The sequence below is a fragment of the Engraulis encrasicolus genome, chromosome 16 (genome assembly GCF_034702125.1).
Source record: "Engraulis encrasicolus isolate BLACKSEA-1 chromosome 16, IST_EnEncr_1.0, whole genome shotgun sequence".
Taxonomy (NCBI): domain Eukaryota; kingdom Metazoa; phylum Chordata; class Actinopteri; order Clupeiformes; family Engraulidae; genus Engraulis; species Engraulis encrasicolus.
In genome coordinates, this window is record NC_085872.1 from 37,995,424 (window position 1) to 38,018,662 (window position 23,239).

At 44.0% G+C, this 23,239-nt stretch overlaps 2 protein-coding genes across 2 annotated transcripts in view; both read left to right on the forward strand.

The window, feature by feature from the left end:
* The window catches only part of kcnab1b (potassium voltage-gated channel subfamily A regulatory beta subunit 1b), a 76,709-nt gene extending 62,641 nt beyond the window's left edge, over window positions 1–14,068 (forward strand). The window contains exons 10-15 of the mRNA XM_063219561.1: window positions 6,992–7,077; window positions 7,310–7,430; window positions 9,450–9,544; window positions 10,436–10,556; window positions 11,192–11,280; window positions 12,538–14,068. Coding sequence (XP_063075631.1) covers window positions 6,992–7,077; window positions 7,310–7,430; window positions 9,450–9,544; window positions 10,436–10,556; window positions 11,192–11,280; window positions 12,538–12,645 — 620 coding nt within the window. The 3' untranslated portion in view covers window positions 12,646–14,068. The remainder of the gene's footprint in view (window positions 1–6,991; window positions 7,078–7,309; window positions 7,431–9,449; window positions 9,545–10,435; window positions 10,557–11,191; window positions 11,281–12,537) is intronic.
* A 4,002-nt stretch (window positions 14,069–18,070) lies between these two features.
* mterf4 (mitochondrial transcription termination factor 4) lies at window positions 18,071–20,381 on the forward strand. Its single transcript, XM_063219562.1, has 3 exons — window positions 18,071–18,753; window positions 19,032–19,216; window positions 19,779–20,381. The coding sequence occupies exons 1-3, from the start codon at window positions 18,342–18,344 to the stop codon at window positions 20,178–20,180; spliced, it is 999 nt and encodes a 332-aa protein (XP_063075632.1). The 5' UTR covers window positions 18,071–18,341; the 3' UTR covers window positions 20,181–20,381.
* The last annotated feature ends 2,858 nt before the right edge of the window (window positions 20,382–23,239 follow it).

Here is a 23,239-nt window from a genome sequence, read left to right on the forward strand (position 1 = left end):
CTCTCCCTCCCTTCCTCATCATAACCAGCACACCCCCTCCTGTTGCTTTTTCCTCACATTTTCATCTTTGCTGTCATACTTGCGAATAGCTCAAGTTAGACTTATAAGTATTTATTGGTCTCCCTCCTTTCCTCAACCATCTTTGTTGCGCTCTCTCTCTCTCTCTCTCTCTCTCTCTCCCTCTCTCTCTTTCTCTCTCTCTCTCTCTCATTGTATATCTGCCTCTCTGCCTCAACTTCCCTCTTTCTCTCTCTCTCTGTCTCTTCTTCCCTCTTTCTGTGTCTCTCTCTGTCTCTACTTCCCTCTCTCTCTCTGTCTACTTCCCTCTCTCTCTCTCTCTCTCTCTCTCTCTCTCTCTCTCTCTGTCTACTTCTCTCTCTCTCTCTCTCTGTCTACTTCTCTCTCTCTCTCTCTCTCTCTCTCTCTCTCTCTCTTCCTCTCTAGTTTGAAATGGGATTAGAGCTGGCCCTATAGCCGGAAAGGAAAGTGCTGGCTGGCTGATGTGTATTTTTAGGGTGCTGTCCAGGGCCTGCCCAAGCCTTTATGGGGCCCTAAGCAAAATTCCATCTGGGGCCCCCCATACCCGATATATAGTGGCTCCTGATTTATTCATCATAGTAAATAGTACATGAGACAAAAATATGACTAGGGAAACCAGCGGACAATTCATTTCTTCCTGGAACTTCGCTGCTCATGGGCGGCCCTGGTGGCTTGTGGGCCCTAAGCCACCGCATAGTTTGCTTATGCCTCGGGCCGGCCCTGGTGCTGTCTCTCAGTGGATGTGAGGGCTTCCAGTTCCTGCTGTGCTGTGTCTCTAAGCCGCAGACACTTCTCCACCTCAGACCAGCCCAGAGCAATCCCCACATGGCGTCGTCATATATAGCAGCCTCCTCATCAGCCATGGATAATTCCCTGTCCATCACATCAACAAAACAGTTGCAGCACTGCCACAGCATCAGAACCACAGCATCAGTATCAGTGGTGGAGCTGGCAAGCATTTGCCCCTGTGCCCAGGGCCTTCCTATATTGGTGGTAGGGCCCCAGACACTTCCCCTCAGACCAGTCGAAACATACCAGCCTCCTCATCAGCTAAGGATAACTCCCTGTCTATCACACAGCTGTAGCAACAGTTGCAGTAGCACCACCACCATCAGTACCACAGCATCAGTAGCAGGGGTGGAGCTGGCAGGCATTTGCCCCGGCGTGGCAGCCCAGTGCTCTGCCATTAGAGCCAAGGAAGATCCAAGCCTATCTATCTCACAGAGCACTCTCCCAGTCATTCCCTGTGGCTTGGCCAGACCTGTTGTGTGTCCAACTAGCTAAGAGGGCTATTTGCTCTGAGCTCTACGCCTCAGTGACATCGGTGAATCTTGAGCACCTTGCACCTACTTGAAAGCTCATCCATTTTACCCAGGGTCAGAGTCTCAATTACCATTAGTATGGTGTAAAGGCGTCCTCGCAGCCACACTGTACTCGGATTACACGCTGAAGGAGAGGTGTTGATACTGTGGTACAGGGGTGGTGGCGTGGTGGCCTGCAAGTGGTGGGGGTGTGTGCAGGGCTCTAAATTGACACCTGTCAACCGGCCAAATGCTGGTGAAAATAACACTTACTAGCCACTTTGACCCAGTAGTCAGTGTATGTTTGGTAGTAAGAAAGCTTAACATCTACTAGCCATTTTGGCTGGAGAGGAAAAAAGTTAATTTAGAGCCCTTGGTGGTGTGGTGTGATGATGTAATGTGATGTGCGAGCCTCTAAAAGGTACATCATGGCACATACATGGTACATCGCAAGCCAGGGTGTTCTCCTGCCACGGGGCCTCTGCCCCTGTGCTTCTGAGCGAGGCACTTCACCCTTTTGCACAGAGCCTATGTTATAACATTACTGTCACCAAAGGTGTAATGACCAAGTCTCTGCAATGTTATGTAATGCAATGTTATTAAATGTTATTAAATATAAATGTAATTGAGTCTTTTTTACCAAAGACTGAACGGGACCCTGCCCCCGGGCCCATCTGCGCAAAGAGGCGACAGTTCACCTGAGTTTACCCAATGGGTCATTCTGCCCGCATCATTGAACTGGATGAGAATGCATGTTTTATGACTAATGCACTATATTACTGAGTGGGCATACTAGTGTAAACATTTCATTCTCCAAGCACCAAAAGCATTTAGACTGGGTAAACGGTTAGGGCATCAGACGTATTCCAAAGGTTGCCGGTTGGACTCCCGACCCGCCAGGTGGGTGTGGTGAGTAATTAACCAGTGCTCTCTCCCATCCTCCTCCATGACTGAGGTACCCTGAGCATGGTACCGTCCCACCGCACTGATCCCCAGGGAAGCCATTGAGGGCTGCCCCCTTGCACGGGTGAGGCATAAATGGGAAATTTCGTTGTGTGCAGTGTGCGGTGAACACTTGTGTGCTGTGGAGTGCTGTGTCACAATGACAATGGGAGTTGGAGTTTCCCAATTGGGCTTCACTTCATTTTCACTTGTATGTAATAGCATACTGGGGAAAAATGCTGCCCGACATGTCATAAAATCAGTAACGGGTGCCGGTGTTGCAGACTTGACTTCTGTTTGTTTTAACTTTTTGTTTTCACAGTGTGTTTCCTTTACTTCAGCACACAGTTCTTTTTTGATAGTTTCTTGTAATAGCATATTCACCTGAGGCTATTATGATCCAAGAAGGAATGTTAAGGTAGTTGGTGTCCCTCATCGAAATCAATATCCTTCATTGTTGTTGTAACATTATTGCTCTGAGGCAAAACAATTTAGGGAATAAAGTAGATTCAAGTTCGTGTTCTTTTGTCTTTTTTATTCAGTCAGTGTAGGGGTCAGACGGACTACATATACAGTATATAATAGTAACACAGTTAGCAACAATGGGTTTGAGAAATGCACTGAATAAGAGGTAGCGCAACCCAAACATTGACGTATAGAATGTTGGCTGCCTTGTTTTAGAATGCCCGTTCAGTGTCTTTTAGTCAGCAGTTTGCATGCCTCTGTGTCAGGACTATGAACTATGACATTAATCAGTGGGCAGCAAAATAAAATTAATCATAAATTTGTACGTACTTCACACTACTATCTCAAAGGTCATTAGTAGTTGTGATTGCTTTTGTTTTGGGGTCAGAACTCGGGACACTTCAAATGATGCTCCTATTTTAGATGGGCAATTATCCTAATGGATGAGACGTGCAGCTATTATCAATTCATGGCGTCTTGGTAACTGTCTTTTGCGATGCAGGCCACCCCATCTCAACACACATCTGAACCATGGCTGTAACTACCATTGAGGACAGAGAGGTCATGTCCTCTGTATTTTTTTTCAGTAATGAAAAATTGATATATGATCAACAATGATAAATTCAATCTGTATACGACACCCCCATGTATCCTCACGGCAGTGATTAATAAAAACAAACTTAAGAGTTTGACTGAAGTATTTGAAGCATTCTAAATGTACGTTATACAGTACAGCCCGCAGTATTGACCTCGGTATTTGAAAATGTCTGGTTACGGCCCTGATCTGAACACAGTGCGGAGAGGAGAGCAGCCTGGCCTAATTGCCTCATTGTCGCTGGTGTGGGACAATTAGGGAAACCGAGCACACTATATTTCGCTCCATCACTCTCTTTTTCTCTCCCTCTGTTTTTTTTTCTCTCTCCCTCTCTTTCTCTATTTCTCTCTCTCATGCAGATACAGACAGACTCTCTCTCTCTATCTTTCTCCCTCACACACATTTTCTCTCTCGCACACATACTTTTTCTTTCTTTCTTTCTTTCTTTCTTTCTTTCTTTCTTTCTTTCTTTCTTTCTTTCTTTCTTTCTTTCTTTCTTTCTTTCTTTCTTTCTTTCTTTCTTTCTTTCTTTCTTTCTTTCTTTCTTTCTTTCTTTCTTTCTTTCTTTCTTCCTTTCTAGTTCTCTCTCTCTCACACACACACACACACACACACACACACACACACACACACACACACACACACACACACACACACACACACACACACACACACACACACACACAGTGCTGTGCTTAATCATTAGTTTGGGATTGCACACATCTCGTTTTTATCATTGCCACTGCCAGCTCCCCGTATATGTCAGCTGAGAGAAGCTAATAAGATTAACACTTGATCTACAGCACACACCCTAGCACAGTTCCAAAAGTATGGTCCAGGGACCATTGGTGATCAGCAATAGAGCTCACGTCACGTGGTCCATGAGGGGATTTCTACTTTTCGAAGACAAGCTGGCAGTAGGCTACATTTGTAACATTATTACAAAGCTAAATATATAGCTGAAGTGATATTTTAAGTGATTTGCATTGAAATTAGCAGTGTCAAATTAGTAACCATCAACTGTCAATTCAGTTGACAGTTGGTCCCTCAACGATTACGGGGGGACAAAGTGGTCCTCGGTCTGAAAAAGTTTGAGAAACACTGCCCTAGAATACTTTATGCGAGAAAGCAAACAAGTGTGCTACTGTGCTGAGTGTCAATAGAAGCCACATTGATGTTTTGCTTGCTCTTTAAAGATCAAGCATGTCATTCTGTTGCCCTGGAGTCTTGGCCAGATGAGTTCTGTTGAATGATGCGCTGCGTTCTGTTAAGCGGTAAAAGAATTGGAATTTTTCAGTTTCCGTGTCTGCAGCGAAATAGAACATCTTGAGGGTGGCGCTGACTTCACCCTAGACAGAGCAGAGAGGGAAATAGATGGAGAGAGAGAGAGAGAGAGAGAGAGAGAGAGAGAGAGAGAGAGAGAGAGAGAGAGAGAGAGAGAGAGAGAGAGAGAGAGAGAGAGAGAGAGAGAGAGAGAGAGAGAGAGAGAGAGAGAGAGAGAGAGAGAGAGACATTTTGCCCAGAGGCTTGTGAGGTGATGTCACGTTGGGAAAATAGTCATTCTTTATTAATATCCTTTTCTCAAAAGTACGGAAGAATGCCCATCATGCATCACATCACATCACCACGCTCATGTCTGTGTCGCCTCTAGGTCCCCTTCTTTTACACATTTATACACGTGTGTGAAAATAAACACTCACGCAGGCATGCGTGCACACGCGCACCCACCCACCCCCCCCCCCCCAAAACCAACACACACACACACACACACACACACACACGCACACACACACATACACACACACACACACACACACACACACACACACACGAGCACACACACCACACACACACACACGCGCACACACACGCACACAAACACACAGAGTATTATTTGGCTATATTAGCAAAGCACACCCTTCCCCACAAAACAACACACACAGTGATAGGCATACCCCTTCTCCAGACATAGTACAACATATCATTTTGCAGATATTGAGACAGTAAATTAATGCAGCGTCCTGGCACTGATATTATGGTAAGGTGCATTGGGGGCGGTGAACGTGCTGCCTACACACACAGCGTATGCATTTCTCACCTACGTAGATGCAGCGGAAATAGAAGCATGTTATCATCTTCTCTGTATCTTCCCCTCTTCCTCTCCCAACATCCATGTATTATTTTGCTTTCTTATATTGTCTGAGCTTTCCAAATTGTCTTATTGTTTTATATTGTCTGACGCTTCTATATTGTCTTATTGTTTTATATTGTCTGTTGTTTCCATATTGTCTTATTGTTTTATATTGTCTGAGGTTTCACTCATCCTACCAACCCACTGCCCATCTCCAACACACACATCTCTCTCTCTCTCTCTCTCTCTCTCTCTCTCTCTCTCTCTCTCTCTCTCTCTCTCTCTCTCTCTCTCTCTCTCTCTCTCTCTCTCTCTCTCTCTAGTTTAGTTGTCTGGTTCAAACTGCACTAAATGACTTGCTAATGAAATAGGTGGGGGAGTGCTCTTTTATTTTATTTTCTCTTCCTGCCCTCCTGGTTTAGGGTTGTCATCTCACCTTTACATAGGCGCCGCGCCGCTATTTTCTGCTCCCTCTCATTTTCTCTCCTCTTTTTCTGGGTTTCAGAGAACAATACGTACACCTCCTCCAGTGTGACGTCCCCATAGATTGTCTCAGAGGCTTTTGTCTCGCATATAAATTGCACTCAAGTGCGTCTCAACAAGATTTTCAGAGCTGAGATGTTTCGAGAGGCTGTTATGTGTTTATTTGATAGGACAGGGTGAGATGGTGACAGGAAGTGAGTGGGACAGAGAGATGGGGGAGGATTAGGAAATGACTTTGGGGTAGAATAGAGCCCTGGACCCTGACATAACAGTAGTGCCTTAGCTGTTAGAGACACGGCCAAGTTCAGACACTGGGAATTTTCTAATGGCCTGTCCTCAGGGTCTTGTTTTTATATATATATACATATATCACACACACACACACACACACACACACACACACACACACACACACACACACACACACACACACACACACACACACACACACACACACACACACACACACACACACACACACCCCTCCCTGACAGCTTTGGTCGGGCCTGGGACAAAGTCATCTGTTACCCCCCCGCCCCAGCCCTACTAAAAAAGGAGGGGGTGAGGGGGGGACGTGATTTGAAAAGTGTTTGTTCAAATTGGTGGTGGTTGACATTCCCTCATCAAGCCACTTCACTCCTGTCACTTCATTTCAGTAATTAAATATTTAGTGAAATTTGAAGACCGTAATTACTGAGACTCTTGAGACCCAAGCTTGAGATGCTTGAAGGCCTTTCAAATAACTCAACTCAATCAAATAGACGATGGCAATGCCACAGGGAAACTGTTGAAACTCTTTTGGAGCAGAGCCATGTCTTCTCTGCGTGGGCAGAGTACTATGAGAAAGTGTTTGTAGGTAAACAACATCGCCCCCTGGTGCTCATACGGTTGTACCACATCAGTTAGAATTGTGAATCAATCACACACACAACACTGCCCTGCAATATGCACATTCAGTCCACAAAAGTTATTAATTGTGCTGTTAAGCTCCCAAATGATGGTCCTCCTATAATTTTACCTTCATTTTATCCACAGAGATTGTAAGAGCCATGACTCATGTCATAAACCAGGGAATGTCCATGTACTGGGGCACCTCAAGATGGAGCGCCATGGAGATCATGGTAAATGAATTCTGAAACATCAAATCTCTCTCTCTCTCTCTCTCTCTCTCTCTCTCTCTCTCTCTCTCTCTCTCTCTCTCTCTCTCTCTCTCTCTCTCTCTCTCTCTCTCTCTCTCTCTCTCTCTCTCTCTTTCTCTCTCTCGAATTCAATTGGCTTTATTTTATTTAATGACATAAACGCTACAATAATGTTGCACCTCTTTTGTCCTTCATGTGCCCTTTGAACATTCAGGAGGCGTATTCAGTGGCCAGGCAGTTCAATCTCATCCCCCCAGTGTGTGAACAGGCTGAGTACCACTTCTTCCAAAGGGACAAGGTGGAAACGCAACTACCCGAGCTTTACCACAAGATTGGTAAGAGACTAAGAGTGTCCACAAAACCCTTTTACTGTAAACCAGAGTTGTGTAAAAAAAACACATTCTGGCTCTGCTTCTAAACACTGTTTTTATTTAACTTCTCAACTCTGGTGAACATGGTTTGACATCGAAATGTTAGCCCCTCGTTACTATGTTGTGCATCCACTGAAAAAAAGAACTGTAGCTGTGTCTCTCCGAGTTTTTCTCTTAAGTTTTATACGCCAGTCCGTTACGCTCTGATACAACAGATGGGAGTGTGTAGAGTCGCTTATGTCATTTGTTGTTTACATCATTTTTCTTTGTGTTAACAGATGTGACTATACAAGTGCCCTCCATAATTATTGGCACCCCTGGTTGAGATGTGTTAAAAGCCTTAAAATAAATTCAGTGTTTATTGCAGAAGAATACTGTCACACTGAAAATTTTAGGAAAATGTAGCCTTCAACTCAAATGAATTGTAGGAAAATAAAAAAAATCCCTGACTAAAAAATAATTATTTTTCATTAAATCACCTGTTCCACAATTATTGGCACCCTTAACAATTCCCAGGAAATAAATATAATTGAAGCTTTTCTGTCATTTCTACAGTAGTTTACAAAGTTTACCAGAGTATGTAGGAACATTTAATTAGTAATTCATCACTTCCTGTTTCCCTGGGGTATAAATATGACGTGACACCGAGGCCATTTCTCTTATCCACTCTTAAACATGGGAAAGACAAAGGAACACCGCATACAAGTGAGGCAGATGTGCGTCGACCTTCACAGGTCAGGCAGAGGCTACAAGAAGATTGCCACTCAACTGCAGCTGCCCATATCTACTGTGAGAGGAATAATTAAGAAGTTCAAAACAACTGGAACAGTGGTAAACAAGCCTGGACGAGGACCCAAGTTTATTTTGCCACCACGCACAGTGAGGAGGATGGTAAGAGAAATCAAAATATCTCCAAAGCTCACTGTTACAGAATTACAACAAATGGTAGCATCCTGGGGTCACAAAGTCTCCAAATCAACCATCAGGCGCTGTCTACACGCCAACAAGCTGTTTGGGAGGCATGCACGGAGAAAACCTTTCCTCACCCACAATCATAAACGCAAACGTCTGGAGTTCGCCCAGCGGTATTGGGGCTTCAACTGGGACCGTGTGCTTTGGTCAGATGAGACCAAGATTGAGCTTTTTGGCAACAAACACTCTAAGTGGGTCTGGCGTGCCACGAAAGATGCGCATGCTGAAAAGCACCTCATACCCACTGTGAAGTATGGGGGTGGGTCAGTGATGCTGTGGGGCTGTTTCGCTTCCAAAGGCCCTGGGAACCTTGTTAGGGTGCATGGCATCATGAATGCTTTGAAATACCAGGACATTTTAAATCAAAATCTGTTGCCCTCTGCCAAAAAGCTGAAGATGGGTCGTCACTGGGTCTTTCAGCAAGACAATGACCCTAAACATATGGCCAAATCTACACAGAAATGGTTCACCAGACACAAAATCAAGCTCCTCCCATGGCCATCTCAGTCCCCAGACCTCAACCCCATTGAGAACCTGTGGGGTGAGCTGAAGAGGAGAGTACAGAGGAGAGGACCCAGGTCTCTGGATGATTTAGAGAGATTCTGCAAAGAGGAATGGCTGAAGATCCCTCTTTCTGTCTTTTCCCATCTTGTGAAACATTATAGGAGAAGATTAGGTGCTGTTTTGTTGGCAAAAGGGGGTTGTACAAAATATTAACAACAGGGGTGCTAATAATTGTGACACACATTATTTGATGTCAAATAATTATTTCTTTATGTGGGATTTTTTCCCCACTGAATAAATGCACTTGTATTGAAGGTTGGATTTTTCTCTTTTTTTCCATTAAGGTCCCATATTATTTAGAGAAAAATAATAATAATTGGAAGCTAAAAAACACATCTCAACCAGGGGTGCCAATAATAATGGAGGGCACTGTACGTAATTTTCTTTGATACATTGTCCTGATGTTGTTGGTTTGTTAACATGTCCGTTTCTTGCTGACTGTTGCAGGTGTGGGTGTGGTTTCCTGGTCGCCTCTGGCCTGTGGAATCATTACAGGGAAATATGACAATGGGATTCCGGAACAATCCAGAGCTGCCATGAAGGTAACCACGCCAACTGTTGAGCACAAGACCTCTTCCCTCCAGACCCCACTAATCCCTTGCACAGCACCAGTGTTAGGGGACATTATACACAAGATGATGAGAGACTTAATTAATCCCCACAGGGAAAATTGAATGCCACCTGGCCATCCACACAGCACATTCCAGACATATAGACAAACATTGGGTATTTTGATAAACATTTTTCTTCCCTACGTTTACCAAAATATCTTCATTCACACACCATCTGCAAATCTGCATAAATATGCTACCGAGGGCCCTGCCGTGCCCAACCAGTAGGGCTGCCATGCGGTTGACCCGGGTTCGATTCCCGGCCTGGGTCCTTTGCCGACCCCTCCCCGTCTCTCTCCCAATTCGCTTCCTGTCCACCTCTCACACTGTCCTATCAAATAAAGTCGAAAAAGACCAAAAAAAAATCTTTAAATATGCTGCAGAGAGCTGTCATAAATACTTTAAGCCGTGATAAGGAGAATGCCATTCAACTCTCTGTTTTTCTCTGCTTATAAGCACTGGAGCTTAAAAAATATCCACTTATGCTTGGAGTTTTTGGGATTTGTTTTCAGAGAAAAAAAACTCAATTTGTGTGTAAACTAAAGGCACAAACAAAGAGAAAGGTCATCGTTTATCAAAATAACCAGGCATGTATAAACAGGCCCTAAAGGTATTATTGTTAAAGGTGAAGATTGTGCACATTCCAGGAAAAGGTACTGACTGTAATTTTAGAGTGAGGAGTCAGCATGCATTTAAATCCTTTTTTCTTTGTTTTATTATTCCATGGCACGATAGGATGACATTTCGACTGTTGTCTTCATCAGATTCTGTCTGTATGTACCTATGTATTATACCCTTCTGTCTTATTCCTCTCATTCTTAGTCCTACCAGTGGCTGAAGGACAAGATTCTGAGTGAGGAGGGCAGGAAACAGCAGGCCAAACTCAAAGAGCTGGGTCACATTGCGGAGAAACTGGGCTGCACGCTACCTCAACTAGCTATAGGTAAGGAGGCTGAGATACGCAGCCGGGCATTTCAATAAATCCCCCTGAATTCCCATCAGGACCCGGCCTGGTTGGCCACAGAGACAGCTGGGCACTTGAAAACATCATCACAACGGGCTTGATCGTAATGGCACATTTTTGCTCAGCCTGCGCAGCCCGCATGCGCTCTTTGCCATTTCAGTGCATTCTGGTTAGAATTTTCTAAGCAGAATGCATCATAATTTCAACTGCGTCTGGATGCGCCATCATGAACAAGCCCAACATCATCACATTCTAAGAATATTCTCAGGAAAAGGCCACCAGACGGTTAAAGCACAGTATTCAAACTTTATGTAACTTTTTCATGATCGTAATGGTATTTCACTCCTTGATATACCTAGATATTAAACCTTGCCTTCCTGCAGGCTGCAGCAGGGTGTACTCGCCCACTGCTTGCAGTGGAAGCACAATGGTGTGGGTGGGGAAATGAGAGGATAATGGGTCTCAATAGCATATTGCCATCCTGGATCACACTGAATGGGCTGGCACAGTTTAACAGTTGTCATCTCCCTCAGTAAGCTATTCCTGATCAGACACTAATTGCCCAAAGTGTAAAAATATCCTTAAGTGTGTGTGTTTTTCTTTTTTCCCCACAGCATGGTGCCTACGCAACGAGGGAGTAAGCTCAGTACTTCTTGGAACGTCCAATCCTGCACAGTTAACAGAGAACCTGGGGGCAATACAGGCAAGTTCATGCATTCAGACCAGGGGTGGAGAACCGCTTTCACTTGAGGGCCGCTTCAAATTTTATAAAGTTCTCTAAGGGCCGTACTACGAACACAAACCAGGATTTCCTCCTGCACTTAAGGCCTATATTGAAGGTGACCACCTTCACTACGTACCCTAAAATATAAATTAACTGTATTGTAAATCAAATAGATTGTGAAGATTTCTTCACAAAACATGTCATATTTCATGTGAAGCTGCATAACATTGAAATTATATCGGGGGCCGGATAACACGGTGTAAGGTAGCTAGTTGCCCATATCTAACTCCTCACAATTATGTATGCATTTACGTGGCAGTATGAGTGTATGATCTGAATGTGTGGATGTCTGTAGGGTAGAGGGCAGTGTTTACCTCTGGTCCTAGTGCCAATGCAAGCGCACAGTCTTCCAGCAGACGACCAGCCCAGACGTTCGAGCTCTTTCTCCCAACTTGCTCCTCTCCAATGTTCAGTGTTTCAGGGTGAAAACCCCACGTTCATAAAATCCAAAGGTTTCAAGTAGCTCTCAAGCGGTGTGACCTAACTCCTTATCACACCGTCGAACCGGTCACAAATTCCCTAGCAAGTGGCTCCACTGCTCCTTCAGCACGCGAGTCCAACTTCTCTTCAAGGAATAACATCTCAAACAAAGGTCCGTGTGGCTTCCCCAATGTCCAGCAAACTTCCAAGTTAAATGGTTCTGGTCGGCGTCCTGGCGAGTCGGCCCAACACCAGACTTCTTGCCTGCAGGAACGCTCACCTGTACTTGCTCACCTGTGACCTTCTGAACTCTGACCTTTTATAGGTTAGAGGTTAAGTGTCTCCCCCTTGTATTGTGAATGTGAAAGTGGGCTGTGCTGATCTGTGTCCTCACTGACCCTACCTAACTTCCTAACAACGGCCTCAAGGGCCATAAACGGACCTCGAGACATAAGTCCCCCACCTCTGGTTTAGATAAAGATAGTAAAGGGGACAATCTCCAGGTAATTAAATGACGGGTTTGAAAGAACACCTACGTGTACATGATGAGTTTCTATGTAATGTCAGGATATTGTTGTAACTGATTTATTGCCCATTTTATGATCTATTTAAAGTACTTTGAACAGCGCCTTGCACGGAGGTCAGCATTTAAATGTTCCCTAGGAATTTATTTTATATGCTTACTTCTTTATATCCTTATTTATCCACCAATTCTTTCACAAACTTATTCATGTTATGTGCTCTTCATCCGTACAGTTCCTGCCAAAGATGACCTCTCACATAGCCTCTGATATGGACCACATACTTGGAAACAAACCACACACAAAGAAGGAGTACCACCACCACCATCAGAACAACACATAGGCACCGTTAAGGGTGCACACAAGCTGCTGAGAAGCCAAGATGTGTGTCTGTGTGTGTCTGTGCGTGTGCGTGTGTGTGTCTGTGTCAGTGTGTGTGTGCGTTCCGGTGTGTGCCTGAGCGCTCATGCGCGCGTGTGTTTATGTGTCAGTGTGTGTGTGCGTTCCGGTGTGTGCCTGAGCGCGCGTGCGCGCGTGTGTTTATGTGTGTGTTTGTGTGTGTGTGCGTGCGTGCGTGCATGCGAGTGTCAATGGTAATGTACTGTATGTGTATATTTTCAGCTGTGCTTTCTGTCCAGAACCCCTCTCAGTCTGCAGCTATCTCCAAGAACAGACGTTACCCAAACCTGGCCCCTATGGTCTGAAACTACACAGTCTCACCTCAAGTAGTCCATTTCTGACTACCTTTGACCAGAGTTCAATTTTTGACGTCTGAGGTATGCCTTTGGAGTCAAAATGTCCTCAAAGGCACCCCCTTGTGGCAACATAACGTCATTGAGGTTAGGCTTAGGAATAGGTTTTGGTTAAGTCCCACTGTGACGTGGAAGGAATATCAACATCAAAAATTGAACTCTGGTCAAAGGTAGTCAGAAATTGACTACTTGGGGTGAAACCAGTTTTGGCCCAATCACAGGAAGAACCAAATCACAACAAACTTCAACAAAAAAAAGTGTTTTCGATTCACACTATGGCATTGAAAAACAGCCGGCCTGGCTGATATTGCAGCAGAATCACAGCCAGGTCTGGATTACATTGTGGCACAATTCTGGCCAAGAATGGTTAACATTACAGCACAATACCGGAAGGACCCATGGTGGGTTTCCAAGTCCATGTCAAAACCAGGGCAGGCTACGGACTTGATCAAGGCTAGCCTGGGAAATCCCATGCTGCTTTGCACAATCGTTCCGATCTGAAAGACAACATGGATTCTATCCCTCAGCAAAGGCTCCAGATGGGCTCCAATCAGAGAGCGGGGAGGGGTTGAAAGGCGATGACTGCAGATAGTTTGAATAGACACAACTGACATGATTGGCTATGGGTTATGTAGTATGCCAAATGATAGACATTCTTAATGCCCAATGAATGGCCATCGTCAATCGTAAACAACACACCCCCTATGGGATTTACAGCTGGCAGGTCTCCAGACCCTATCTCACTTGTGATAGGGTCTGGCGGTAACCAGGCAAGATCAAGGCCATATCTGTTCAGGGATCAGCTGCTCTCCCTTCTGGTTCTCTGGCCGTTCTTCGGCTGAGTTCCTCTCCAATGCTATGCATGCTTCTTGTTGACCAAACACCCCACCTACCCTTCTCAGTCTCAGAACATCCTTGTATAACAAGTAATAAACACATGTTGTGTCATCTTAGTCAGGGTTTCCAACTATCACTGCATCTTTGCAGGCATATACCAACCATCAGAGATAATAATAATAAAAAAAGCTATGGGTAGGTAGGGTAGTTTTGGGACAGTCTTCGAACTGCACACCTTGCATAAAATACATACTGTAGGTGTGAAGTTGGCAACCCTGACAATATCTAAATCTGACGTGCCGTTAGCTGTCCTGTCATCATAATAGCCAAAGTTATCCTCATCTCTGGGACTGTAAAATAAAGTAAGCACTACCAGGCAGTGGTGTGTTTTGGACAAAAACTGTAATGTCATTTTATGTTGAGTAATGGACAGGAACTAAACTCAAATAAAGGATCCCGGGACACTCCTTTAGTGAACTAGTCTTATTCAATGCCGCTCTACTGCAAATATCCTTGACTGACTCCATTGCTGTTGGTGTCTTGTTTCCCCCCCAAATACTGTACGCTTTGCACTGTCTTTTCAGGAACAGTTCAGTTTGCCGAGGGTTAAGGGCCGTACACACACGTCGCTGCTAGTTACTCGCTCAGCGGATGAAGTCAATAGAATGTCTACGTGTTCCAGCGAGTCTCGCTGGCGAGTAGGCGAGGAGAGTACAAGCGATGCGATGTGGGCGGGTTCCCAGATAAACTTATTTTATCTTCGAGCGACGCGAGTTAAGCGAGTAACCAATTGGAATGCAGGATACAGATTATTGACAGGTGACGTTGCCCCTGTGGTGTTCTGACCACCCAACTTCTGCACGCCATCACACTTTGAAGTGTTGAGGAAAATACATCCAATACAGTGTACACCATCAAAGGCTCATATGCATGGTTGTGCACAGCACACGATAAACGTTAAACAGCGTAGGCCTAAATTTTGTTTCGTACGGACGTTATTGGCGCGGACAGCGGGAACCATGACAACCAGTAAACAAAATCACCCAGAGCGAGTGGCAAGTAGGCGAGTGAGCAAGTAGCGAGTAAATAGCAGCGACGTGTGTGTACGGCCCTTTAGCAGAGCAAGGCTCTGAGGTCATGTTGGCTTTCTACACAAGTGAAGCGATGCCTAATTGCAAAGCACAATAGTTAAAAAAAAAAAAAAACTGTTGATCCTGGTCAGAGGGTCACATACATACAGGGCTGGACTGAGGGAAGAAATAGGGCCCTGGCACTTTTGGCTTAAAGGGGCCCCTCATATTAACGGCACAGAGCTGACTTACCAGTGGGCCCTGCACCCTCGTGGGCCCATATTTTCAGAAATGTAAAAAAATATATATATGTCTGAAAATAGGGGCCCACGAGGGTGCAGGGCCCACCGGGAAATGCCTGCTATGCCAGATGGACAGTCCAGCCCTGCATACATACTTGCATGTGTTTCGCTAGGAGGCCTTGCTGCCACTGCATAGATTGTTTACAATACTGCAAATGGTAGTACAGTATGATGACAGTACATAGGGAATTGTTCAATAAAAACATTTTTTCCTCCACACCTGTTGTTTTCGTCATTTAAGAATGCATGTAGCATGGGAGACTTTTTTGATGATTTTTGTTCATGTCAGAGTCTTGCTGATTCTGTTGGGCTGAACTGTTAATTGATTGTGATGAGAGAACGCACCTGGCACTTTTTGGAGCAGAATGCAAAGTATTAATGAGGTTTGAGGAACAGTAGGATTGAAAATGGACAGTGTAACCCATCACAGTTTGACTGTGTTTGCAAGAATGGTATGTGCTTTTAAAAATAGTCTAAGAATGCGGTGTCCAATTCTCAAATTAATCCTATCTAATATAAAAAATATGGGCCTAAATTAACAAAGGGTCATTCCACGCAAGTTGAACAAATCTACACACACATGCATCTACTGGTTGTTCCCCTTAGACATCCAGAGAAAAGATTGAAAACTGACTTTAAGTGAAGTGTATCCACCGTTCTATAAAGGTAGGAGGGTGCTGACTTTGTTCAGACATTTTTTTTTCTGCAAGGTTCTGAAGGCCATAAGCTGCCCAATACAGAAGGCTTACATTTGGCATGCTGGTAGGCTATGTGTAGTAGGCCTACTGTACATGTATGCACTATATCCCACATCTTCATGTCCCACACAATTTGTAGGCATATTGCAGTATTTTGCTGTGTTCTGTTTAGACCAGGGATGGGCAACTTTCATGTTAAGGACTGGAGGGCCACATTTTTTCATCACCACCATCGGAGGACCACATGACCAGGGATCGGACTGTAACTTGCAGAGTTCGAGGTGCAGTTGGCTGCTCACTGACTGCCAATATTGTTTGGAAGGAATGTGAGTGATCTCTATCGGCTAACAGTATAATTACAAGGGTCAACGGACTATAGTGTTTTAGAAAATTTGGTCATTATTTATTTATTTATGTTTTATCTAAGGGCCACACGAGTGAGGTGGCCCCCGGGCCTCCAGTTGCCCATCCCTGGTTTGGGCCTTCAGAAGTCAGCCTATTTGCACTCAGTAGCCTACAGGCTATTAGAGTTTTGTTCTGAGATCCGTAGAAAAATCTTCATAAAAGTTACGATAGGAACACAGGCCTATAGACGCGAATTTGGCCAAGCGAAGAGAACTTCGCCATTCATTCCTATGAGAGAGGCGAAGGCAGGCGAACAGGAGCGAAATTATTAAACAGAGTTTAATGTTATGCAAATGAGGAGCGAATTCGCCTGCCGCGGCCCAATCAAATCAAAAAACCATTCCATTTGATTCGCCGCGACAACCTGACGGTTGAGCGGTCAGTGAATTTCGCCTCTCTTCACCTCGCTCACTTCGTCTGCTATGTGTCCCTACCGTTAACCCTCTACTGCATGGGGTTGCCATATGGCAACCGTAAACTTTTTCCAGTTTTTCTAATAGAGGGTGCACTATAACCTGTTTATTTATACTTATTTGTGATAAGACAGCCTTTTACTTTGAAACCAAAAAAACTTTTCAGGTCACATGATTAAGAAATAAACACAGGAAGCCCTTTTTCATCACCTACTTTTGTGTGTGGAGGTCATCGCTCGAGGCCTCCATAAACCAAGGTATTACTCTCATTTCAGCCCAAAATATTGTTATAAAAAAAATACAAACACTATCTGGAATATGTAAACTGTTATTTTTCATCATTAAAACAACTTTAGATGCAAAGGTTTTTTTGTAAAATGGTCAAATGTTATGGTTGCCATATGGCAACTTCATGCAATTATGTAACTTCATGCATTGTAAATGTTTGCAAATAAGTGTAAACAACCTTTTCGGAAGCTTTTATGTAAATGTGTGTACATGTCTATGGGCCGTCTTGTAGACCATATTTTGCTATTTTACCAAAAATATTTTCACTAAATACTAAAAATATATATTTTTTATTTATGTCATTTAATGAGTTTTAACATTTGGAAAGTAATATATTGAAGATTTATGAAGGGAAAATTCTCTTTTTAAGGAAAAACCTGATTTTACACAAGATTCCACGACTGCATGAAGTTGCCATATGGCAACCATTAGCTAAAAACTTAATTTAAAATAAAAATTAAAAAAATGTTTTGGAAATCTATTATTTAACAAATTTTAACACTAAAAAAGCATTGAAACATTTTTTACACTGTAAACATAATAATTCATGCAGTAGAGGGTTAATCATCATGGTCTGAGTAGGCCTCTCAAATCTGGAAAGTCATTTTTAATAACATTTTCAGAAGACAATTCCCTTGTAGGTATGTGCAAATATTTTTTACTTTTGTCCTGAAGGCTTCATATTGTTTTTTTGTTTAAATATAGGCCTACATTTTATAAACATTATTTAGGAATAGGCCTATCATTGTTTTAATAGCCTACAGTGAACAAGCGAATTTCACTATAATAATAATAAAAAAAAATTAAAACCATAATCAATAGGCTAAATACATAGGGGCCTACACGACCTACATTTGCAGACAGGTGTTTCTTGAGATAAAGGGGGTGAAGCAGTCCATTATCTGAAAAAGTTGGCGATGATGCACTAAAACTCTGCTAAAAGGGTCCTACAGTGGGCTCAAAAACACTTTCCGGGTGGAACGCGTGTGGAACGTTTGGGTTGCGGGTTTGTGTTTCTTGTAGAGGCGTTATTTTCGAAGGACCATGGACGGCATGTTCGGAGAATTTGTAAACAGTCGAATGACATTGTTATAATCTTTCAGGAGATGTCGGTGATGTCTTGGTCTTTAATGGTTATATGTAGTCAGTGAGAACAGTTATTGTGGGCAACACAACGACGTTGCCCATTAAAAGGCACCCAGCAAACCGAAGGGCAACAATTGAAGCTGCATTTGTTACTGCTAGAACTACATCCTTGTCTACCTTGCTAAACCATGCAGGCAGTCCGAAGGAGTTTACGGGGGTCGACCTGTCTTGCTCTGAGGTGTGCTTGTTCTGCACAGCAAAATATTTGGCAGTTTCCCCTCGTCAGTCGAATGCATTGTTCTCGTGTTCAAGACTCAAAGGTGCCTACACAGCCACATGAACGCGAGCTGTCATCCCGTAGTCTCCTTGATTTGGGTTTCACAGAGACGCAGGCTGAGACGGTGTGCGAAGGTGTCATTAAAGCTCTTGGGAAACGGTCCGATACGTGTGACATCTCGACAATCAAGGCCTTACTAGTACTGGGTCTGAATTCTTCTAGCATTGTCAAAATCCTTGATAAATCTCCTGGACTCTACAAAGAAAAGGGACCTGTCGTGGAAAAGCGAATTCAGAACTTGTCGAAACTGGGACTAGTTGAAGGTGAGAGTTTGCCATTAGAGCTCATCAACCATCAACTCAGGGGCGTCATAGGCTACAAGGGAGTACAGTGTGACCAGGGCCCCATGTATATAGGGGGCCCATACAATGTCTAATATAGCCTATGGCTGGGGGGAGGGGGGGCGGGTGATTGTACATATTGCCCTCAATTTGCTGCCATGCCCCTGCATAAACTTGACCTTATTGTTGATGTTTTCCTTTTATGCCATGTCTTACAAAAATAATGTAGGCCTTTGTGAATCTCTCTTACCTCCTCCCAGGCAACATCCAAAGAGTGGTCAGCCATTATCCCCAAATCCTCGGTATTCCTGCCAAGAACGTGAATGCCGTAGTTCAGTTTCTCAAAACGAAGTGTCTCTTTACCTCCCAACAAGTGCGAGAGATCCTTCGGGATTCCCCTCAGGTGGTGGAGGAGAACCTCAATGATGTGGATTATAAATTTCAGGTAAGAGCAAGCCGATCAGATCTGACAGATGCACACTCTCTTATGTTACACATTCAGGTAACACTTAACTTGACGCCGGCGTCATACGTATGACATAACCGTGTCATGAGTGTGTCATATACATGTCCATGTCATAAACATTTTATGACTGTTATTGAGTGACAATCTGTCATGGTAAAGACAGCCCAAACTATGTCAACTTTTCATGACCATGAAACGTTTATGACATTGACATCATGTTTATGACTCGTCCATGACTGTGTGTCATGACACTATTATGAAACTGTTATGTCGTACATATGACGCCGGTGTCAAGTCAAGTGGAACCAACTTTCATTTTCACAGTCCTTAGTGAAGTGAAGGTAAAGCCCATTGGGAAACTCCAACTCCCATTGTCATTGTGACACAGCACTCCACTGCACACAAGTGAACACTGCACACTGCACACAACGAAATTGCATTTTTGCCACCCGTGCAGGTTTTGTTAATGCAGGAAGGGCAATAGTTAAATCGTTCAATCTACTAAATAATTCTGTGCTCTTGCTGTCTAATGTGCTTTCAGTATGCCTACTTCCGCATGGGGGTGAAACAGCCGGACATGGTGAAAGCCAGACTATTCAAGGTGGACATAGAGGAGTTGCGCTGCAGACACTGTTTCCTGGAGCGACGAGGCTTTTACCAAACGCCTGACAAGAAAGGCCAGACTCTAGTCCTCAACCCAAAACTCAAGGACTTCCTCGCAGTCCCCGAAGACGTCTACCTGGAAAAGTTTGCCAAAGCTAGGAAAGCTGAGCTGGACGTGTTTCGTACATTGCTGGCCCGAGAGGACAGAGATGAGGGCATTAAGGAAGAACACTGGCCCATCGAGGAGGGTGTGGAAGGGATCGAAGCAGAGGAAGATGTGATTGACTTGCAGAGGGGTGACATGGGATCCTCTGGATATGAGAGGAGAAAAAGGAAATGATGAGAATCAGGTCTGGTCGGATTTTTAGAACAAGACGTTGAACCATCACTGTTGACACCCATGACAGATTAAGACTTGTTGCTGTTACCCCTTATCTGCTCAGGCCTTATTTTAAAGGATGTGGAGTCACACAAAGGTGTATGTGATTATGTTTAAGCTTGGGTAAAGCAATGTGCAATAAAAAAGGAGCATTTTGCAAGATACCAGTGTTGTGTCTGTTGGGATTGTAACAAAGCTTCCTTTGACTGCAGGGATTTTGGATCTGCATTTCTTTCTGTCTGCCTGCCTGCCTGCCTGCCTGTGCTGTCTGTGCACCCGAAATGTCTTGGGTCCCCCTGTGGGTGGCGCCAAACAAGTGGCAGAGCAATTGCACTCTGGGCCCCAGGGCAAGACACTGGGTGGGTTCCAATATGCAGACTTTTGTCCTCCCTTGCTCACTTGTCTGCTTGTGACCTCATGATGACATCACTGACGACAGAAAATTAATTCAATATCTTGCAAAAGCACATTTCTGATGGCATTTCCTCATTTGCAATCAGGGCGGTGAATGAAGAATAGTCCCCCAAAACTCGTTGTAGCCAGGCTGACAGTGGGAAAGCTTTATTGTTTTCTCCACAGAGACGGGGCGTCAGCAAAATGCGAGGCCACAAGCACAAGTGGAGGACGGGAGTGTGCATATTGGAATGCACCCACTGATGCCCTCCCCCACCTCATACAACCTGCCAAGGACACAAGAGGGCCCTGGGGTCTAGCAAGACCATTTTTTATGGCAGTTCAGCAGTAGCCTACCCAAAAGAGGAAGTTTTGAACAGTGTGAATGAGATTTTATGGGTCAAATTTGAGATTTGCATGCATCATGACCATTATTTACCACAACACGGCAACACCACATGGAATTTAATCATGTACTTGACTTGACTTGAAAGCTTTAATGTCCTTAAAAATGTAATTTGTCTTACAGCACAGCAGAATGACATAACAACACATAGGCCTACAATAAAAAAGCCATACAGTACGAACACGATAGATAGCTAGACATATAAGTTTAATAGTCTTTTGTGCGTGCATACATAGGACCACCTCAGGGCCACACAGCATATGGCAAGCTCTTTACAGCTAGGCATAATTTACACCCGGATGTGTGGCGTTATTGTGACGGCAAACGTCTAATAAGGACTTAGACAGTGTGTGCCTTCTGTCATGCGAGGGTAGGGGTGGAAGTGGGCGTGTTTGGGTATACTATATGGGGGTCAGGCTTTCCTCCGAGATGAGATGTGGTGTTACCATGGGTATACTTATGGCTCTCTAAGGTGTGTTGAACAACATTATCTCATATGTGTCAACAGTACGCTCGCTCACATTGACTGATAAAGACTAAAGGGAAGTGCGCTGGCAGAGTATTGATTTACAAAAGCCATTAAACTAATGGGCGACTGACCACATGACGGGAGGACCAGGCACTGGCAGCCCTCGGCCACCAAGTCTGAGACTCAGGTAAAGAGCTCCCCCGGGGTTTTCTATGTGGATGTGGGAGTGTATCCGTCCATCCATCCTGCTGTTGTTTTTCACTCAAGAATCGATCACTCATCATCAATATGTTCTGCCGCCGGCCGTGGCTTTGCTGTCATTTGCTGTGGATTTTTCTTCTTTGACCTGACAAACAGGGGAGGTACTGAAAGCTTTGTGACATCCGTGGTAACATGTCTGTTTCTGAACCTGATGCGCGGGGGGTTTGAGGGGGGGCAGCAGTGGTGTGATGTTGTTGCTGTTCATGTCTAGGGAGTACTTTTATCTGTTATATGTACTATATTATATGATCTGCCAGGTGACAGAGTAAACATGAGCTGAGAGCATAAGAGGATGCCTGGAGTAGGCTACATCTTGACCAGAGGAGTAACAGGTGTATAAACTATGTAAGAGCATGTCATAGTGTTGTAGTAACTTGAGTCAGAGTACTTGTACTTACTGCTTTATTCACCTCTGGACCAGGGCTTGACATTCATTTTTACACCCACCTGCCACTGTAGTGGTTTTCCCCAGTCACTAGCCATTCAGGTATTCCACTAGCCACATGTTTTATATTGTTTTTTCCCCCTTTATTATGATAAGTGTACGTCTAACCTAAAAAGATGAGGTGCTAAAGCAAGATGAGTGTACAGCTTTCTACATGGAAGTATATCAAGCAAACAGAAACTAAGTTGCTGGGCTTTTTCTTGAACTTGAATGCAAACAATTGATGCACAAGGGGAAAACAACAGAATATAGGCTACTATGATGCGTATGTCATACCAAAGAATAAACTGCCAGCCCAATTGGCTACTGACACTGAAAGTATTACTAGTCACAGCCAAGTTTTACCAGCATTTGGCCGATTGGCAGGTGCCAGTGTCAAGCCCTGCTCTGGACCTAACTGAACACGTTCACACACACAAAAAACAAGCATAATAGTGGTCTTGTTGTATCTTAATAAAGTTCTGTTTTTATGGTTATAGTAGTAGCAGTAAAAAAATATAACATGTATAAAATCAACGGCTTGCAAAGTAGTTGGGAAATAGCCTTGGTTAATTTGACTAACGAAATATGTGCATATTCCATTTTAGCCCATGGAATATGCATACAACTGCTCTCGACATTTCAGCCACAGCAACAAACAAGTCGCTTTACAACCTTGTAGCCTACTGTAGATCGGACAACTACCTGATTTATTATAGGCCTAGTTGATGTTTTCAGGAAGTCCCATTGTTTAATCAGGCTTCCATTAGTGTAGAGAAGGTCACAGTAAAAAATACCTGTGCTAGTATCACTTATGCTGCTTTTCCACTGCCGGGTTTCTGGTAGGCCTACAGCTCAACACAGCGCAACTCGACCGCCACTTTTTGCTTCTCGATTGAGCTGTGTTGTGCCTTTTCAAAAAGCAAAAAGTTGCAGCCGAGTCGCGCTGTGTCGAGTTGTAGGCCTACCAGAAAACCGTCAGTGGAAAAGAGGCATATAGTGGAATTAACTTTTGGTCTCACTCAAAAATAACGTTTATTTTAGTCTTTTGTAACTGAAAATATTGT